General features: G+C 48.3%; 1 protein-coding gene across 1 annotated transcript in view; it reads right to left on the bottom strand.

Moving 5' to 3' along the window:
- The window catches only part of DNASE1L3 (deoxyribonuclease 1 like 3), a 19,688-nt gene extending 3,294 nt beyond the window's left edge, over positions 1-16,394 (bottom strand). Inside the window, exons 1-6 of the mRNA XM_008703162.2 lie at positions 16,162-16,394; positions 10,844-10,932; positions 7,274-7,363; positions 6,560-6,672; positions 3,914-4,026; positions 739-896 (exon numbers count right to left, since the gene is read on the bottom strand). Of these exons, the coding sequence (XP_008701384.2) occupies positions 739-896; positions 3,914-4,026; positions 6,560-6,672; positions 7,274-7,363; positions 10,844-10,932; positions 16,162-16,302 (704 nt within the window). The 5' untranslated portion in view covers positions 16,303-16,394. The remainder of the gene's footprint in view (positions 1-738; positions 897-3,913; positions 4,027-6,559; positions 6,673-7,273; positions 7,364-10,843; positions 10,933-16,161) is intronic.
- Positions 16,395-16,893: the final 499 nt, after the last annotated feature.

Below are 16,893 nucleotides of genomic sequence, written 5' to 3'. Positions count from 1 at the left end.
TTCTTTTTTTTTAATTGTAAGCTCTACAGCCAACGTGGGGCTGGAACTCACACCCCGAGATCAAGAGCCTCTTGCTCCACTGACTGAGCCAGCCAGGAGCCCCGAGAATGCTGTTATGTAAAGGTATGTATTTGTATTTAGGAATGTGTAGCAAAAGCTTTGAAAGTGTAACTACCTTCTACTAACTGGGCTCATATGGAATGCCCTGTTCAGCAGTGCTTCTGCTAGCAAACTCTTGGCCATGACCGAAGCTTAGTGACAGGGGATTTGAGTGACTAAATTCTCGTCTGTCTTTGTGATGAAATAATTAACAGCCTGTGAATGTGTGGAACACTGACCATCTGCCAGGCCTTGTATGAGAAGACATACACTACTTCATCTACTGCTCATCGTGAGTCCATGAATGACGCAGAACTACAATCTCCGTTTTATACGTGAGGAAGCAAAGACACGCAGAGCTTAAGTCTCTCAGTCACAGACATGAGGTGATAGAGGCAGGATTTGAAACCAGGCTCGTCTGACACCAAAGCCTGCACTAGCCACTGCCTAGCTACAACGCTCAGGGCTCCCAGGCATGGTTGTGCAGGTTGCACACTGTGCGAGTACCTGATGGGTTGGCCTGAAGTCTAATTGACTTAGCTCTACAACTGGGTTCTTCCTCTGCCCTGAGGGGAGTGCTTTTCCTGAGGCATATCAAGCACTGCATGGGCTAGCTTGAGTCCGGCAGGTGCCTCCTACCTGTCATATGCACAGCTGGTGCTCCTCTTGACCGTGGTGTCCTCTTGGTCCCCTATCAGCCAAACAAACTTGGAGTCAGTCCTCAAGCGGATGTTCTTCCAGGCCTTCTTGGGGACATAGCTACAGCCAGCGTTGAAGTCACCCATGAAAATGAAATTCTGAAAGATGTTATTTAGAATTGTCACCTTGTGGGTATTATGACCAAATGCTTTTTCTTAGAACTGCTAGCAATGACTCTACCTCCCACATTTAGTAAACAGTGGGTTCTGTTATGGGTTAAATTGTGTACTCCCTACCCCCCCACACACAAATTCAGTATACTGAAGTCTTTGTGCACAGTACCTTATGTGACTGTATTTGGAGAGAGAGCCTTTAAAGAGGTGACTAAGGTAAAATGAGGTTATATGAGTGGCCCCTAATCCAATGTGACTGGTGTCCTCATAAAAAGAGATTAGGACACAGAGAGACACAGAGGGAAGACCAAGGACAGAGGCTTCAGGAGAAACCAACCCCGCTGACACCTTGACCTTGGACATCAGCTTCCAGAGCTGTGAGGAATACATTTCTGTTGTTTAAATGACCCAGTCTTTGGCAGCCCTGACAAACGAATACAGGGTCTTTCTTCATTTCTTTCCTTTTCTTTTTAAGATTTTATTATCTATTTGAGAGAGAGAGAGAGAGAGGGAGCGCCAGCACAAACAGCGGGAGGGGCAGAGGGAAAGAGAGAAGCAGGCTCCCTGCAGAGCAAGGAACCCAATGTAGGGCTTGATCCCAGGACCCCAGGATCATGACCTGAGACGAATGCAGATGCTTAATCAACCGAGCCACCCAGGCGCCCCGATTTCTTTTTGGTTTTTAAAGTTGAAAACGGAGTCACGGTTTTGATGAGTATCTGACAGGTGAGAAGGTACGAGGGAAGGTGTTCTCACTGGGCAGTAGCACGTTTGCTGTAGCCGTTCCCTCCTGAGTCCCCGCGTCCGTATCATTCAGCACGCTGAGTTAGGTGGGGACACAAGAATCCAGCTCATTTATTCCCTCAAATCTTTCTGGCTCAAACTACTGTAGGGTATAAATATATGAATGAATCAACGCCTTTTGTTTCCAAGCAGGAAAGATGAATTTGGGTGGTTTGACAGCTTTGACACCCTGCTTTCTCTTCTATTGTTTGGAAGTTGGGAACTATTCCTGTGGAAATTCTGTCTACTGAGGAAGTGGGAAGAGCCTGGAAGGGAGGGGATGATAGAATGAGTTGTCCACCCCTGCCCTGAGGCCACCAACAGAACCTTCTATCTTAGAAGTGTTTTTCCCTACAAAGCTTTTGGAACAAAATTTTAATATTCCTCAATCCAGAGGAAGTGTCAGATTTCCTTCTTGGTGCTATTGTTTGGGGCTGTTGCTGACTTAAGAGTTTTCGTCAAAAACATTTTCTTTTGACCTCAGAGATCATGGTTTTCCCTGAGATTGATGGGTGCGGTTGAGGACAGATGCCATGCTTAACCCGAGTGACCACCAGCTCCTATTGCACAGGCACGATTTACTGAGCACGCACTATGTGTCAGGCCAAGCATTAAATGCTTCATAAAGTTGGGACGCCTGGGTGGCTCAGTTGGGTAAGCATCCGACTCTTGGTTCAGCTCAAGTCATGATCTCAGGGTCCTGGGATGGAGCCCCACGTCTGGCTCTGTGCCCAGCATGGAGTCTGCTTGTCCCTCTCCCTCTGCATCTTCCCCTCCAATGCCCTCTCTCTCAAGTACATATATAAATCTTTAAAAAAAATGTTTTCATAATGTTTAAGTTAAATTAAATCTCACGATAAACACGAGGAGGTAGAAGGGAAGAGGATAGAGGGATAAAGCGACCTGTTCTAGACCACTCCACTTATTGGCTCAAGTGGTAAAGTCAAGAATTAAATCCTGATCTGCCTCACCGAAGGCCCTCAGTGCATGAGTAGCCCCTCTCATTCACTCTTGTGCCATCGATGCCTCCCTAGTGCCTGACATTTAAGAGATGCTCAATAAATTCTTGTGAAATGACTAAAAGAATTCAAACTTTTAGGATTGAATGAGTCTCTTGCCCAGCTTTTTACAAATAAGCGATGAATTACACACCTTGTGCTCTCCGTGTCCTAGCTCTGTGTCCCCACTTTACTTGACTCATGTTGCACTTTGAACTGTGGAACTGAAGAGGAGGAAGGGGGTGGTCACTGGAGTCACATCCCGAAAGGAGGAAAGAGGAATGAGGAAGAGCCCTCTGGAACACTTTCCTATTTGCCAACAGCTTTCACAGACCCTCACAGCCACAGGGGGTGGCCTCCCTGTTTTTCCAAATGAGGAAATAATTAAGGCCAAGAAGGACGGTGGACATATTCCCCTAGGTAGCACCCTTAGATTCTTGGGGAAACCACTTCCCTCCTTCACTTCAGTCTGTAAGGTTGGACTGAAGCCCACACAGATTTAACCAATCAGAGCTTCTCAACACCCCCCCCCCATCACAGTGGTTGGCTCAGGGATGGACATGTGACCCAACCAAGGCCAATGGGACTCAACCCTGGGGCACTTGTTGCATTGTGGGACAGAAAATTTGTCAGTGGGCTAGAAGCTGCTGGTGGCCCTCTTGCCATCCCAAAGGTGGAGCCTTCCCGGAGGAAACGAGGGCTAAGAGATGGAAAGAGAAAGACAAGTCAAGCCCTGATTACCTTGTCTGAACCCTGGATCTAGCTATGCCTGAACTATTCCTGGACATTTTAGTTATGTGAACCAATAAATTGCACCTCCCTTTTCACGAACCCATTTGAAGAGTCTGTCCCTTGCAATGCGGGACTCCTGACCTCTATGTGTCTCGCTCTTCTCGTTGCAAAGTGAGAATGATAAAGGTAGTTAGTGGTGGCGTTATTGGGAGGATTAAATCAACTCGTCCGTGTCCAGCCGCTGCGTAGGGCCTGGCACCAGCTCTTCACCTAGTGATTTGGGGCAGCCATTATTAGTGGAGCTGTGTTTGAATTGCCGAGACCCACGTGGACGGCACCCAGGCAGACTTGGAAGGATATTTAAGGCTGAGGTAAGGGTGGGGGGCTGCACATGTCGGGCCCCCCTCACCCTCGGGGAGTCACTCATCCCTCCCCAGAAGCGGATTCTGCCTCTGCCAGATGGGAGTTCAACAGACACGGGGTCATCACCTCCGCCTTCCAGCGGCGTTTCACGTCCCAGTAGACATCAGCCAGCTCGTCAATCTCTTTCACGGAGGTCTCAGGGGTCGTGTGCAGGGGCACAATCACGAAATCCTTGACGACTGAGGAACGGGAAAGAGGCGGAGGTCACACACATCCCTGAACAGGGGCAGGTTCCGTGAACACTGCTCCTGGGAAATGGGTTGTTCCCCTAGAAGGCCCAGACTGCCCTGTCTGGGTCCCTTCATTTTTAGAGGGTCCAGCCTGTCGCTGAGATGTGAATGTTCTTGGGACCGTTGGGCCACTGTTTTCAGCGCATGAAAGCCTCTTGCCCACTCACCTGCGCGGCCAAGAGAAAGCCGCTAGACGGGACTCCTTGCTGACATTGCGGGTGTTTTTATTTTCTAATTTTTTGAAAAATGCTATTTTCTACTTTCTAAAAAATAAGAAGCCTCTTCAGCTTTTGTACTAAAGAAATAAGTTTTTTCTAATTAAAAAGAAATCGAGGCTTGTCAGTGTATGCTTCTTTTATAATCTGGAAAAGAGCACCCCTATAATTATTTTTTTAAAAAAGCAGCCTTTTGTGAAATATCTGAAAAGCTCCCCGGAGCAGGAGGGATGGAGAAAGCCTGCATCAGGGAATGTGGGTGAGCGTGGGAACCGGGCCTTGCCCACCTGCCAGTGGCAGCTGGCATGTTCTGAGCGCCTCTTCCCCGGGCTTTCCCTTGCCCAGTGCCTGGTCCCCACTCCTACTCAGGGGCCGAGGGCTGGTGGAGATCACTGCTCAAGTCACACAGTGGGGAGTCATGACTCAAATCGGGAAGTCTGTTTCCAGGACCCTGCACTTACCCACCAGGCTTATCTCCCACCCTCCTCCTCAGGCCTCCACTCCACTCCCCATCCTCTCTTTGGTCCCCCTAAACACCTCCACCCCTTTCCCACTTCTGAGCTTGTGTGCACTCACTGGGACCTCTCCCTGGGATGGCCCTTCCCCCAGCCCTCTGTGACTGACTTCTTCAGGTCATAGCCCAATGTCACCCTGAAGAGGCCATCTGTGGCCTGCCCCATCTAAGGTGGGGCCCCTCACCCCACTATGGAATGCACCCTGCTTTTACTTCCTTTCTGCCCTGAAGTTACTTGCTGTGCTTCTTAGTTTGGCCCACTGGAACCTGAGCTCTGTCTTGCTCACCCTCTTGGCTCCAGCACTTAGCACAGCACCTGGCCCATGGGAGGGACTCAGAAATGTTTGTTGATTGAATACATGATTGAAAGAATGAGTAAATGAATAAAGGAAAGAAATGGTAAATGAATGGCTAACTCTATCTTCAATCAAATAGAGGGGACATAAGGATGTTTCCTTGTACAAGAGGGAAAATTCCAAACAGGGCATGGCTGCAGTGCCATCCTCAGGGAGGAAGGGTAGAGAAGGGTGAAAAGGTGGATGCTCCAGACGAATGGGTTTGTTTAGCAGTGGTCAGCTATGCGTAGCTGAAGACTCTTCGAGAAGGGGGGTCGGGGTGCTCTCCAAACACTGGTCAGCCAAATGGGAATCGTGTGCACGACAAAGGTGATTATTACACTTGCTCTCTGAAGTGCATTTCTGCCCTGAACAGCCCCCACCTCCTTCTCTTTTTCTACTGGAATTTTCCTCCACCATTCTTCCATGCTTGTTTTCCTGAAGTACTGATTAAGCTGGGGCAGAGATAGTTACCTTCCTCATTCAGACTGTTTTTATTTGTGTAATATATATGCGGCTGTGCATATGTACAGCTCTCTGCATGTATTCGTTTGGTCAATATCTGTCTTGCCCACCACAACATAACTTCCCTCGGAAGGGGACCTTGTCTGTCTTGTTCAGTGCCCAGAACAGAGCCTGGCATGTGGCAGGTACTGAAAAAATACTTGATTCCATATAGCTCCAATCTGCAAACCAAGTTAATTCTTGACTTTCCATTTAAAGAAGAACAGTGGTTAAGAGTGTGGGCCCCCAAGACCGTGGCTTGGGTTACAACCCCGCTCATTCATTTCAAGAGCTACTGAGCGACCTTGGGCAAGTGGCTTCACTTGTTTGAACCTGGGCTTCCTCAGATGTAAAGTGCAGATAATCCTAGGTCCTCTCCTGCCGGGTGTTGCAAGGATTACAGAAACTTGGCACTAATCAGGGATCAACAGTGGTTAGTGGCATATTCAAGTGTAGTTGTTGTCAGAGTTCGGGTGCGAGCATTTGGGTTCCTCTCTACACCCAGTCTGTGGAGGAGTCTGGAGGGGGAGGGAGGTATGGAGGGGCAGGGAGGCTCTAGGTTGGCAGTTTATCTCTGCTAGCCATCACTGAGATTTTTTTTTAATGAAGCTGTATTTGATTGGGACTGAAGAATTGTGGTAAATAACTTCCATCAGCCTAAATGCTGCAAAGAGAGAGGAGTTATCACTGATTTCAGAAGGTGGGTTCCAGGCTGAGGAGGCCTTGAGTCACGGCATTCTGAGAAGCCAGGCTAAAGCCCCCGCATTCACATATGAGACGTTCTTAATGGCCGTCTCCGCCTAACGTCTCCCTAAAGATGCTCACAAACCCTGGGACCCCAGCTCACACTCGGGGCTACTGTGCGTTCATGGGATCACAGGAAGATCATGCACCAGAGGGACGTGTGGTCTTACCGGTGTAGGGTGACTGGAACCAGACCACAAAGGGTTCCCTGGAAAACACATCTGCGTCTCCAGCCTGATAGTCATGGTAGAGGTAGCGTTTCTTCACAGACACTAGCTTTTCCCTAGAAATAAAAAAAAGGAATTCCTTCCAGCTGAGTCAGTTGTCTTCTTACTTCGTTCAAGAAGCAGAGACATAGCCCATGGCTTTGTTAGCCCCCCAGGCAGGCTCTTGCCCTGCGAGGGATCTTTCGCTCTGACGAACAAGGTTCCGTCAACTCTTCCCAATGGCCAGAGCCCTTTGAAAGCTGGAGATCTGAGCAGTACCAGTTATCTGGGGGCACCCCCAAGTTAATGTTCAGCTTAGAACGAATTACTGCTAGGAAGAAGACAAGACTGTGAAGTTTCAGAGTCAGTCGTGCTGGGGAGCACAGATTTCCATCCCTGGGCTAGGACTTGACTGTGAAGAATGGAGAACTCCTGACCCTCCAGACCAGGCCGCCACTGAGTCAACTAACAAATACGATGTCGGGAAGCTGCTGTGCTCTTAAGTTTGAGGAGATAATGCTTCGCTTCAGCCTCAATTTGACAGCAATTATTTTGATCAATATTGAGAACTGCTTAGAGCTCCAACTTTGGTTTTGAAGAAAGGAGATGCATTTTGATTCAATTCACAGTCATCACTCATAAGTGAATCATGTCCCAGGAATCAGAGACTATACTTACTTGTAGAGAAAGGCATACTGTTCTTTATATGTGTTTCTTCCAAGCCGAGAGCTAATCACATAGTTGTACATTATGCCTCTTCTTGAATTTCTAGAGAACATAAAGATTTTACATTGCATCTTAAAAAATAAACATTCCCCTACTGCGTGCTCCCCACTCTTCAATCTGTGTCCATATCACCAATGGCATCATGGAGAAAGGCAGCCATTTGTCATAACCTTGGAGTCTAATAGGAAGGGCCACCATTGACTGGGAATGTGACATCGCCCAGGATCTTTACAGCCATTATCTCTTGCCCTTAGGAGGTGGGTACTATTGTTACCCATTTCTTTTTATTTTTTTTAACTTTTATTTATTTTTTATTATTTTTTTAATTATGATATGTTAGTCACTATACAGTACATCGTTAAGTTTTTGATGTAGTGTTCCATGATTCATTGTTTTTGTATAACACCCAGTGCTCCATGCAATACGTGCTCTCCTTAATACCCACCATCGGCCTAGCCCATCCCCCACCTCCCTTGTTAGCCATTTCTTATAGTTTGCAGGTGCAAAGCTGGGATTTGAGCTCAGATCCTACGTACCCCAAATTCACATGCTTTGGCTGGCACCTGTGGGGTATTGTTGAGACCACAGAAGATTCAGGCCAGAATCAGCCCCAAATCCCACTGGCTCATGGCTGGGGCTGACCTCACACTTCCTGGTGGAGTAAACCTTATCAGGTCACCCTGTCCCTGCACTACTCCTGAACATTTCTCATAGGCAGGATTCCTAGTCCATTTTCATTGGACGTTGACTCCTGCTCTGAAAACCCCCAAATATTTTCTCACAAGTCCTGGAACTATGATTTCAAATCAGCTATTGTTTATGTCCTGGGGGCTAGAGATACACCTGGGAAGTCCCATTAACTCTACCCCTCACTTATACCAGGGAAATTGACTCTGCGTGTGTTTGCCAAATCTGCTCATAACTCCACCCCAGGCAGAGCCTGACACGGTTTTACTCCATCCGCACACAGAAAGATATAGGGCATATCTAAGCTGCGGCATAGTCTCACGTTCAGTTGGAAAATAGCAGAAGGGGCCTGTAGGAGCCAACTTAGGCCCCACAGAATTCCCCGGAGGGCAGATACATCTTCTAAGGCAGATCCGGCCACTGGGGCCCGAGAAGTGTGGATGCTAGATTCCACCGGGCTTCCAGTTTGGGAAAGCTGGCCTTGTTCTGCATCTCGCCTGCCAGATTTCGGGTTGGCAAAGTGCTTGCAATGACTCAGCTGTGAGGCGACAAAGGCCCCTCCTGGCTTACGGCGGATAAGGGGACAAACAGGCCTGCCTCTGCCTGGAGTCCATAGCACAGTCCAGGGAGGTTAGGGAGAACTGAGACCAGTGGGGGTGGGAAGACCCAATCCAGGCTGGCTGTGGGGAGGTGCTGGGGCCCCCTGTCCTCCCATATGTCTGAAAACTGACCAGCGCCCCTCTATGGAAGACTGAGGAGGTTCAGAATAGAGCTCCGGCTTTGGAGTCCGACATGACCCAGGTCCAAAGGTAAGCTCCGCCATTTACTGGCTGGGTGATCTTGGGCAGGTCCCTCCTCTCTGTGCCTCAGTTCCCTCAGCTAGAAGGGAAGCAGTAAAAGTACCAACCCCACCAACCCCACAAAGTTGTTGTGGGAGTGAATGAAATAGCACACAGAAATTGATTAACAGGATGCCTGGCCTGTAGTTAGGGTATCAATGGTAACTGTTACACGTGGCCCTCTGGACCACCATCTACCATAATTTTTTCCCTTTTACTGGTAACAGACACCACCAGCACTTACTGAGCCCTGCTACGTGCCAGGCTCAGTTCAACCACTTACATGCAGGTTTAATCACTGCCGCATCCCAGGAAGATGGGTTCCATTATTAGCCCCACTTTATAGACAGGGAAAATGAGGTACAAAGAGGTTGAGTAACTTGCTCAAAGGCATAACAGAGCCAAGATTCAAACACAAGTGGTCTGAGACAAATGTAGGTGCCTAACCCTTGTGCTAAACTCCCTTCTCTATCGTCAAAGATCAGATCTGGAACCAGAAGAGCCACTTGGGCTAAAACGAGAAGCTCAGCTCCAACTCGTATTTTCAGATGAGACGGAGGCCCAGGGTGGGTGGGGCCAGCCCAAGAGGCCTCTGTGTGAGCGAGGGCTTCCAAGGCTATTCCTCCTGGGCCTAATGAGGCTGGATTGACCATTAATTTATTTTTTTTAATGCGAGTTTTCTTAATTATAAAAGTATATTAATGGCCAGGTGTACTGGATGGTAGATTACATGGTTGTTTGTTAGCATTTTCTCTGTGCTTTTAAGGATGTTTAAAATATTTCATAAGAAAAAGGAAAGGAGGTATAACATTCTCATTGTAGAAAACCTGGAAAATACAGAACATATATAGAAGACATCCCATTTAAATTCCTTGTAATTTTTACTCTGAGATAGCCGTTGTCAACCGTTTGGTTCATTGCTTTTGACTTTTAAATTTTGTTTTGTTTTGTTTTTCTTTTGACATAATTGAACTACTTGGTACATATTGTTGTATACTCTAGTTTGTGGTGTAATCTTATGCAAGTACAAAAGAAATATTATATTAGAAGTTTTTAAAAATCAGAGTGCATCAGAATCACCCGGGAAAGTTATTTAGATGAAGATTATTCTCAAGGATTCCCATAGACATTCCCATTCAATAGACTGGAGGTTCTTGAATGTGCCTTTTTAACTCACTTTGGGGTGATTTTCAGGTGGGTGTGTCTACTGATTATTCTTTGAGAAAGAATATAAATCATAAATATAATCCAATGTAATCTAAAATTATTTGAGGACATTATCTTTTAGGGTTCTTTGAAGTTATAAAATCAATCAGACTTTTTGTAAAATATTCAAATCATATAGAAGGATATAAAATAAAAAGTAAATGTTCCCCATTTCTTCATTGACCCTGTTCACAGTGGTCCTGCAATCACACCCCCCACCCCCGGCCCAGGAGTAACCACTGTTAACAGTATGGAGTGCGCCCTCCCGTTCTTTCCTCTATGGCCATGCAAACTCTTATTCACGCGTAGTGTCATGTGATCACTAAAATAGGCTACTCTACCTACAGTTCTGAACCTGCTTTTTCCAATATACTGCAGCCGTCTGTCCGTGCTGGAATATTTAGCTCTAACCTATTCTGTAGTGAACATGGTTTTCATGGCTACATAATATTCCAGCTTGCGGGCATATCATAACTTCACATTTGTATTCAATCTTTTCTTTATGACAGGAGTTCTCATTTCAGCCTCTTGTCTCTTTCGTTTCTTCCTCTGTCCTGGCTCCTCATCTGTTTCCTCTGTTTTGCTTTATCATATTAAAACTAGCCAGTCGAAATTTCACAGGACTGCAGCTAGTGGAGTTGGAAGACTGGGCATTGTTGGCCATGTGACCTGGTGGTCAGGACAAGTGCTGGCTCTCACGCTAGTTTCAGTTCCCTGGGCTTTTCAGGTGTCCTTGCATTTGACCTTGAGCCCGCAGGGGGTCCAGCCCCCTCCCCACCGCCGTCTTTACCCATTTAGTCTCTCCATCAGTGTGGGACAGATCATGTTGTTGCTGTCCTTGATTTCCATGAGGAGTATGATATCGCAGCGTTTGATGACCTGCAGAGACAGAATTCCCAGAGGTTTCAGGCAAATAACCTACAAATAATAAGATCTTTAACTGGGCACTTATTATGTTTTAAGTATAGGAATCGTGTTTTGTTAAAGTAATTAATTTCATTGCTGAAACAAGTGAGGAACTTCCTGAGGTACATAGTATTGTTGTATCTATTTTATTCTATTTTATTAAAGATTTTATTTTTAAGTAACCTCTATACCCAACGTGGAGATCGAACTCACAATCCTGAGATCAAGAGTCCAGGCTCCACCGACTGAGCCAGCCAGGTGCCCCACTGATGTCCGTTGTAAAGATGAGGAGTCTGGGTCTCCAGGGAAGTCAAGTAAACTATCCAAAGTCACTCAGCTAGAAAGTGGCCGAGACAGAATGCAAATCTACTCAATCCAAATGCAGAGGCTACGATCACATGATCACACGTCCTCTATCTTGGCTTAGCTTGAATAATCACAATAACAGCAATAAATATTTATTAAGCTCTTAGTAAGTGAAAGATACATGGCTGGATATGGGTCTCCCCAGTTCACCTGGCAACAAAATTACAATAATAAAAAGGATAAAGGCTAACATTTATTGTGAGCCTACCCTGAGCCTCACCAACCCTGTGACATGACTATGATTATTAGCTCGCTAAACAGGGGGAGGAAACCAGGCTCAGAGTGACTGAGTGAAAAGTCTGAAGTCACACAGCCAGTAGATAGTGGAGTCAGGATTTGAATTCAGGTTCGTGTGACTGCAAAGCCCACCATGCTATTAAAATACCAGATTAAAAAATATCTACTACTTCTCTGCATCTCAGTGTCCTCGTCTATAGAGTGGAATGATGACAGTTATTCCCTCACAGGGTGGCTGGACGATTAAATGGGTCCTTAGAGCAATGCCAGCCAAATAGGAGGCACACAATAAGTTACTATTGCTATTATTATTACTTGAACAGATCAGAGAGGAGGAGGCATGGCAACAACAACAACAAAAATTGGAAACAACCTAAGTATCCCCAAATAGGAAAGCATTAAATGAAAGATAGCATAGGGCATTCTATAGCATTAAAAGTCATGTTTATGGGCATCTGGGTGGTTCAGCCCGTTAAGCGTCTCTTTTTTTTTTTTTTTTTTGAAGATTTTATTTATTTATTTATTTGACAGAGATAGAGACAGCCAGCGAGAGAGGGAACACAAGCAGGGGGAGTGGGAGAGGAAGAAGCAGGCCCATAGCAGAGGAGCCTGATGTGGGGCTCGATCCCATAACGCCGGGATCACGCCCTGAGCCGAAGGCAGACGCTTAACCGCTGTGCCACCCAGGTGCCCCAAGCATCTGACTCTTGATTTCGGCTCAGGTCATGATCTCAGGGATGGGAGAGCAAGCCCCATGCTGTGTGCCAGACAACCTGCTAGGCCTTGCTTTACGCACAACTGTACGGCATCTGGCACGAGTGGAAGAGCGAGCAGAGGGAGGGACAGGGAGGGAGGGACAGGGAGCCATATGGGAACCGTTGAGCCAAGTTTATAAGGCACAAAGACCTTCCTTATTTAACTCTTCCTTAAGGCATCGTAAGAAAAATGGGAATACGTTTCCTAGCTAGCCCTTTAAAAAATAATTTTGTTATAGTAAATAATGTTGCTTATTGTAGAAAATTTGAAAAATACAGAAAAGACTATTAAAAAATCACCTGATGAGCTGTAAACCCACCACTCAGACACTTCTCACACGATTTCTATACTTATACGTATTTACAAAATGACATCAAATTAACTAGCCTGTCAGTTGAAACTATAGACAATGAATCAAATGGCCTCAGATTCGCATCTTGACTCTATTGCTCACCAGCTGCGTGACCCTGAGCAAGTCACTTAAGCTCCCCGAACCTGCCAGATTGCTTGTCTGTAAATGGGGACAATGTCCTCCTCATGGGGTTGTCATGGGGATTAAAGGATATGACGGCTATAAAACATTCAGTCCAGTCCCTGGCACGGAAAAGATACTCTGCAAACAGTGGCAATGTTTATCACACAGTTTGGGTCTTTTTTTTTTTTTCAGCCTCACATGATGTTGTGAGCATTTTCCCCACAGTGATTAAATACTCACTTTTCAAATCTATCACTGACACATGTTTTCCCTGCCCCAATTTCAGGCCAGGAAAAATATATCTCGCCTGATTCTATCTCCGCAGAATGAGTCTCCAAAGATGGGGCCCCCCAGAAGGCCCTCCCAGACCTGACACTCGAGATTTTCCTGACTCTGGTCACAGAGGGAGGGAGTAGAGGCAGAGCACGGCCAACAGTGAGGGTTTCCCAGCAAGCGGGGTTGTGTTGTGAGTGGGCCTGGGGAGAGGGGCAGGGACGGTCTAGAGAAGACTTATGAAGACTCTGGGGCCAAGAGCGGCCTGTGAAGCTCTCTTTTGTGCCTGTAAACAGGGGGCAGCACAGCATGGGAGGGGAAAGAGCCCAGATAGGGTCGGTTAGGCCTGGGTCCCTGCCCTGGCTCTCACACTTGCTGGTTCCATGACCCAGGACTGTGTCCTCCTCCTCTCTGAACTCCACTTGCCCATCTGCAAAAGGCAACCAGAGGGCTTGTGAGGCTGAACTTGGATGCTGCATATGAAGGGCCTGGCCCACAGTAAGCACTCCCAAAATCGTAAGTACCATGTGCTGTGGGAGACAATGCCTCCCACGTCCACCATCTTACCCCCGGTGCCCCGGAGCATCTGGCACACGGCCTACCTTCAGTGAGTGTTTGCTGGATGAACAAACTTTGCTCTTTAAGGACACAAACTGAGGAAGGGCCAGAAGCAACCTTGCCCAGGCAGGGTTTGGCATCTGGAAAACTGTCCGTGGTGCCGGCCAGCAAACCCAAGATGGAGAGGGCAGGCCTCCCTCACTCTCCAACCTCCCCGATGAAGGTCATAACGACAACAGCATAACGACAACAGCTCGACCCCGAAGTGATCAAACCAGCATGGAAGGGTGGAAAAGGCATCCTCTCTAATAGGGTTGGGTCATGTGGCTGGATTCGATCCTGGCTTTTCCACTTACCAGCTAGGGAACCCTGGATAAGGAACTTCTACCATCCTGAGCCTGCCTTCTCGGTTACAAAGCGGGGGCAATGCCACCTATGCCATAATATTAAATAGGAATATAGGGGCGCCTGGGTGGCTCAGTCGGTTAAGCGTCTGCCTTTGACTCCGGTCATGATCCCGGGGTCCTGGGATCAAGCCCCACATTGGGCTCCCCGCTCAGCAGGGAGACTGCTTCTCCCTCTGCTCCTCTCTTCTCAAGTAAATAAATAAATAAGTAAATAAGAATATAAAATTCCTAGCCTAGAGCAGGTGCTCAGACATGAGGCCCTGTGAATATTACTGCCCTGAATGTCTGGGTTCGGGTTTCACTGGAAGTGCTCTCGGTGGCTCTGCAGTGTTTAGGATGGCCTCTGTTTACAGGATGGTTTTGCAGCCTTGGGGTTAGGTAAGGAGTCCTTGACAGAGACTTCCCATATGCTCGGTGTTCGGTGTGATGGGCTGTCTGTCAGTCGGCCCTCTAGGACGCGGCAGCTCAGGGGAGGTGCGGAGTGTAGGGCCCCAGCAGTAGAATCTCCAAGAACCAAAAGACAGCCTCTTAAGACTGTGATGACTTTTTCTGGGCAGAATAATTGAGGAAGGTGATGGGCACTTGGGAACTCACAGGTACCCAGGCTTCCTGTGCCCTTGTGCGAGGAAGCAGGGAAAATAGTTTCCTGGCACGTCAGAGCTCCCTGTTGAGCCAGGGAGTCTCAGCTCCCACAGGTCAGGCATGGCTGTTCTGGTTAAACAACCACTGCTGGAAGGCCTTGGGTACCATCCAAAGGGCAGGGCCAACCAGGGAGAGGACCATCTAAATAAGAACAGAGCACGCAGTCCCTGCTCTAATCCATTTTGGGTATTAATACCAACAGTCACGGCTCTGTTTGTGATCACCTGCCCGGCCCCAGGCTCTCCTGCGGCCCTTCCACACCTAGAGTTCTCTCTGCCAACCGGCGTTACAGGTTGTGTAAGGGCACTTTCTGAAAGGCCCGGAGGCTCAGGGAGGAGAAGGGAATTCCCGAGGTTGCTCGCACACACAGCTGCCGGGCAGGATCTGAACCCATGGCTCCTGGTGTTCCCACCTTACCGTGGTGCCCCCAGGGTTTTCTAAGGTGATAATACCCAGACAGAGTCCTGGGAAAGGTTTCAGCTCCCAGCATCACCAAAGATAAATTAACCTGTCGGGTAAAGAGAGTCCCAACTGACTCCAGAAAAACGTGAGCAGCGACTCCAGACCTTGGTCATATTACCCCAGGGAAGTTTTATCTGAGTGGAGAGAAAGATCAGAATTGGTAGGTGGGAAAAGGTTGATGGGGTGGAAGGTGGAGAAGGAGGGAGAGAGGGGGAGGAGGGAGAGAGAAAGCTAAAGAGACAGAGAAAGGAAAAAAGAAAGAATGAATGCAAAGGAAAGAAGGAAGGAAGAGAAGGGAAGGGAAGGGAAGGGAAGGGAAGGGAAGGGAAGGGAAGGGAAGGGAAGGAAGGGAAGGAAGAGAAGGGAAGGGAAGGGAAGGGAAGGGAGGAGAGGAGAGGAGAGGAGAGGAGAGGAGAGGAGAGGGAAGGAGAGGGAAGGAGAGGAGAGGAGAGGAGAGGAAAGGAAAGGAAGCAAATCCTCTGTGCTCTATCGATGGATGAAACACCGGGCTGGGCTGGCATCCCAGCTCCCCCTCCACCCACCCACCGACCACCCACAGGAGGTCACTACGACTTTTGTTGTCCATCTCTTCATGGGGGATAATAACCCTCTGTCTTAAGAGCGATGAAACGAAATCGTGTGTTCGCAGTGCCTGGCAGGGGCATTCGGTAAATGGTAATAAAACTGTAGGAACAGCCAGCCCTTACCTGGGGCTTACTAGGAGCAGAGCCGGTTTTAGGAGCTTTTCACGTACCAGCTCACACTTTGCCCCCCAACCTTCCTACAGGGCGGTACTGCCATAGCTCCCCAACAGCCCCCACGTTCAGGGGATGACATGAAGCCCAGAGAGGGGCTGTGGTTATTGGAATGATTGCTGTCAGGATTGTGACCCGATGCCAAGGCAGCTGCTACCTTTCCCCGTAGAGACCAACTTCGCTGAAATTTCTCGGGAGTCTCTTCGAGGCTGAAGGCGGAGAGAGGGCATGAGGGGCACCCGGCGCTCCCCCGGACAGGAAGGGGTCTCACCTTCGTGATGACATCCATGGCATTCTTGTTTTCCTTCTTGGCTTCCCCAAAGGACCTCACGTTAAAGGAGCAGAGCCTCAGGGCCAGGGCGCTGCTGATGGAAAGGAGGAGAAGCAGCTGGAAGGCCGGCGGCCGAGGCATCCTGGCGGGGGTCCGGCTTCGCGAGGACAGCGGCGTCTGGCGCGCGGGCTGCAGGCCACCTCCTCAGGCTCGCTGGCTTATAAAGCCTGCAGATAACAGGAATTACTGGATTCCTTGTTGCTACTTTCACTTCTCTGAGGAACTGAAGGTCATGGGTTTCATTCCCCAAAGAAATGAAGAAAAGGGGCTCGGCTTTGAGGAGCCCCTGTGTGGGTCACCGCGTGAGGAAATCGGCCTGCGTAATTGAGGGACCGTCCCCTGCAGAGTCTCTCCTATTCCAGCCGGGAACCAGCTGTGACATCTGGCCATCAACACTGTGGTGGCATGCCATGTGGCTTTTCCTGAAAGTGACAACTCGGAAGTGGTCCACCCCGGAGGGCAGCGGGGGTGAGAGAGCCCTCTGTGGGGGGGACGGTGAGGCAGGGGTCAGTGGGAAATCCTGCCACATTTTCTGTCCTCCCTGGGATTTAGCAGCCAGCTGTCCCTGGACACACCCAGGCTCCGACTCTCTAATCGCCCTGGTGGGCGTTAATTAAGGTCAACTCTGGTTTGAGTTACATAATGTTTCAGGCGGTTTTACCATTTACAGTT

This window comes from Ursus maritimus, unplaced genomic scaffold, assembly GCF_017311325.1.
Source record: "Ursus maritimus isolate PB19 unplaced genomic scaffold, ASM1731132v1 scaffold_14, whole genome shotgun sequence".
In the NCBI taxonomy this organism is placed as follows: domain Eukaryota; kingdom Metazoa; phylum Chordata; class Mammalia; order Carnivora; family Ursidae; genus Ursus; species Ursus maritimus.
This window is presented reverse-complemented; position numbering and strand designations above follow the sequence as displayed.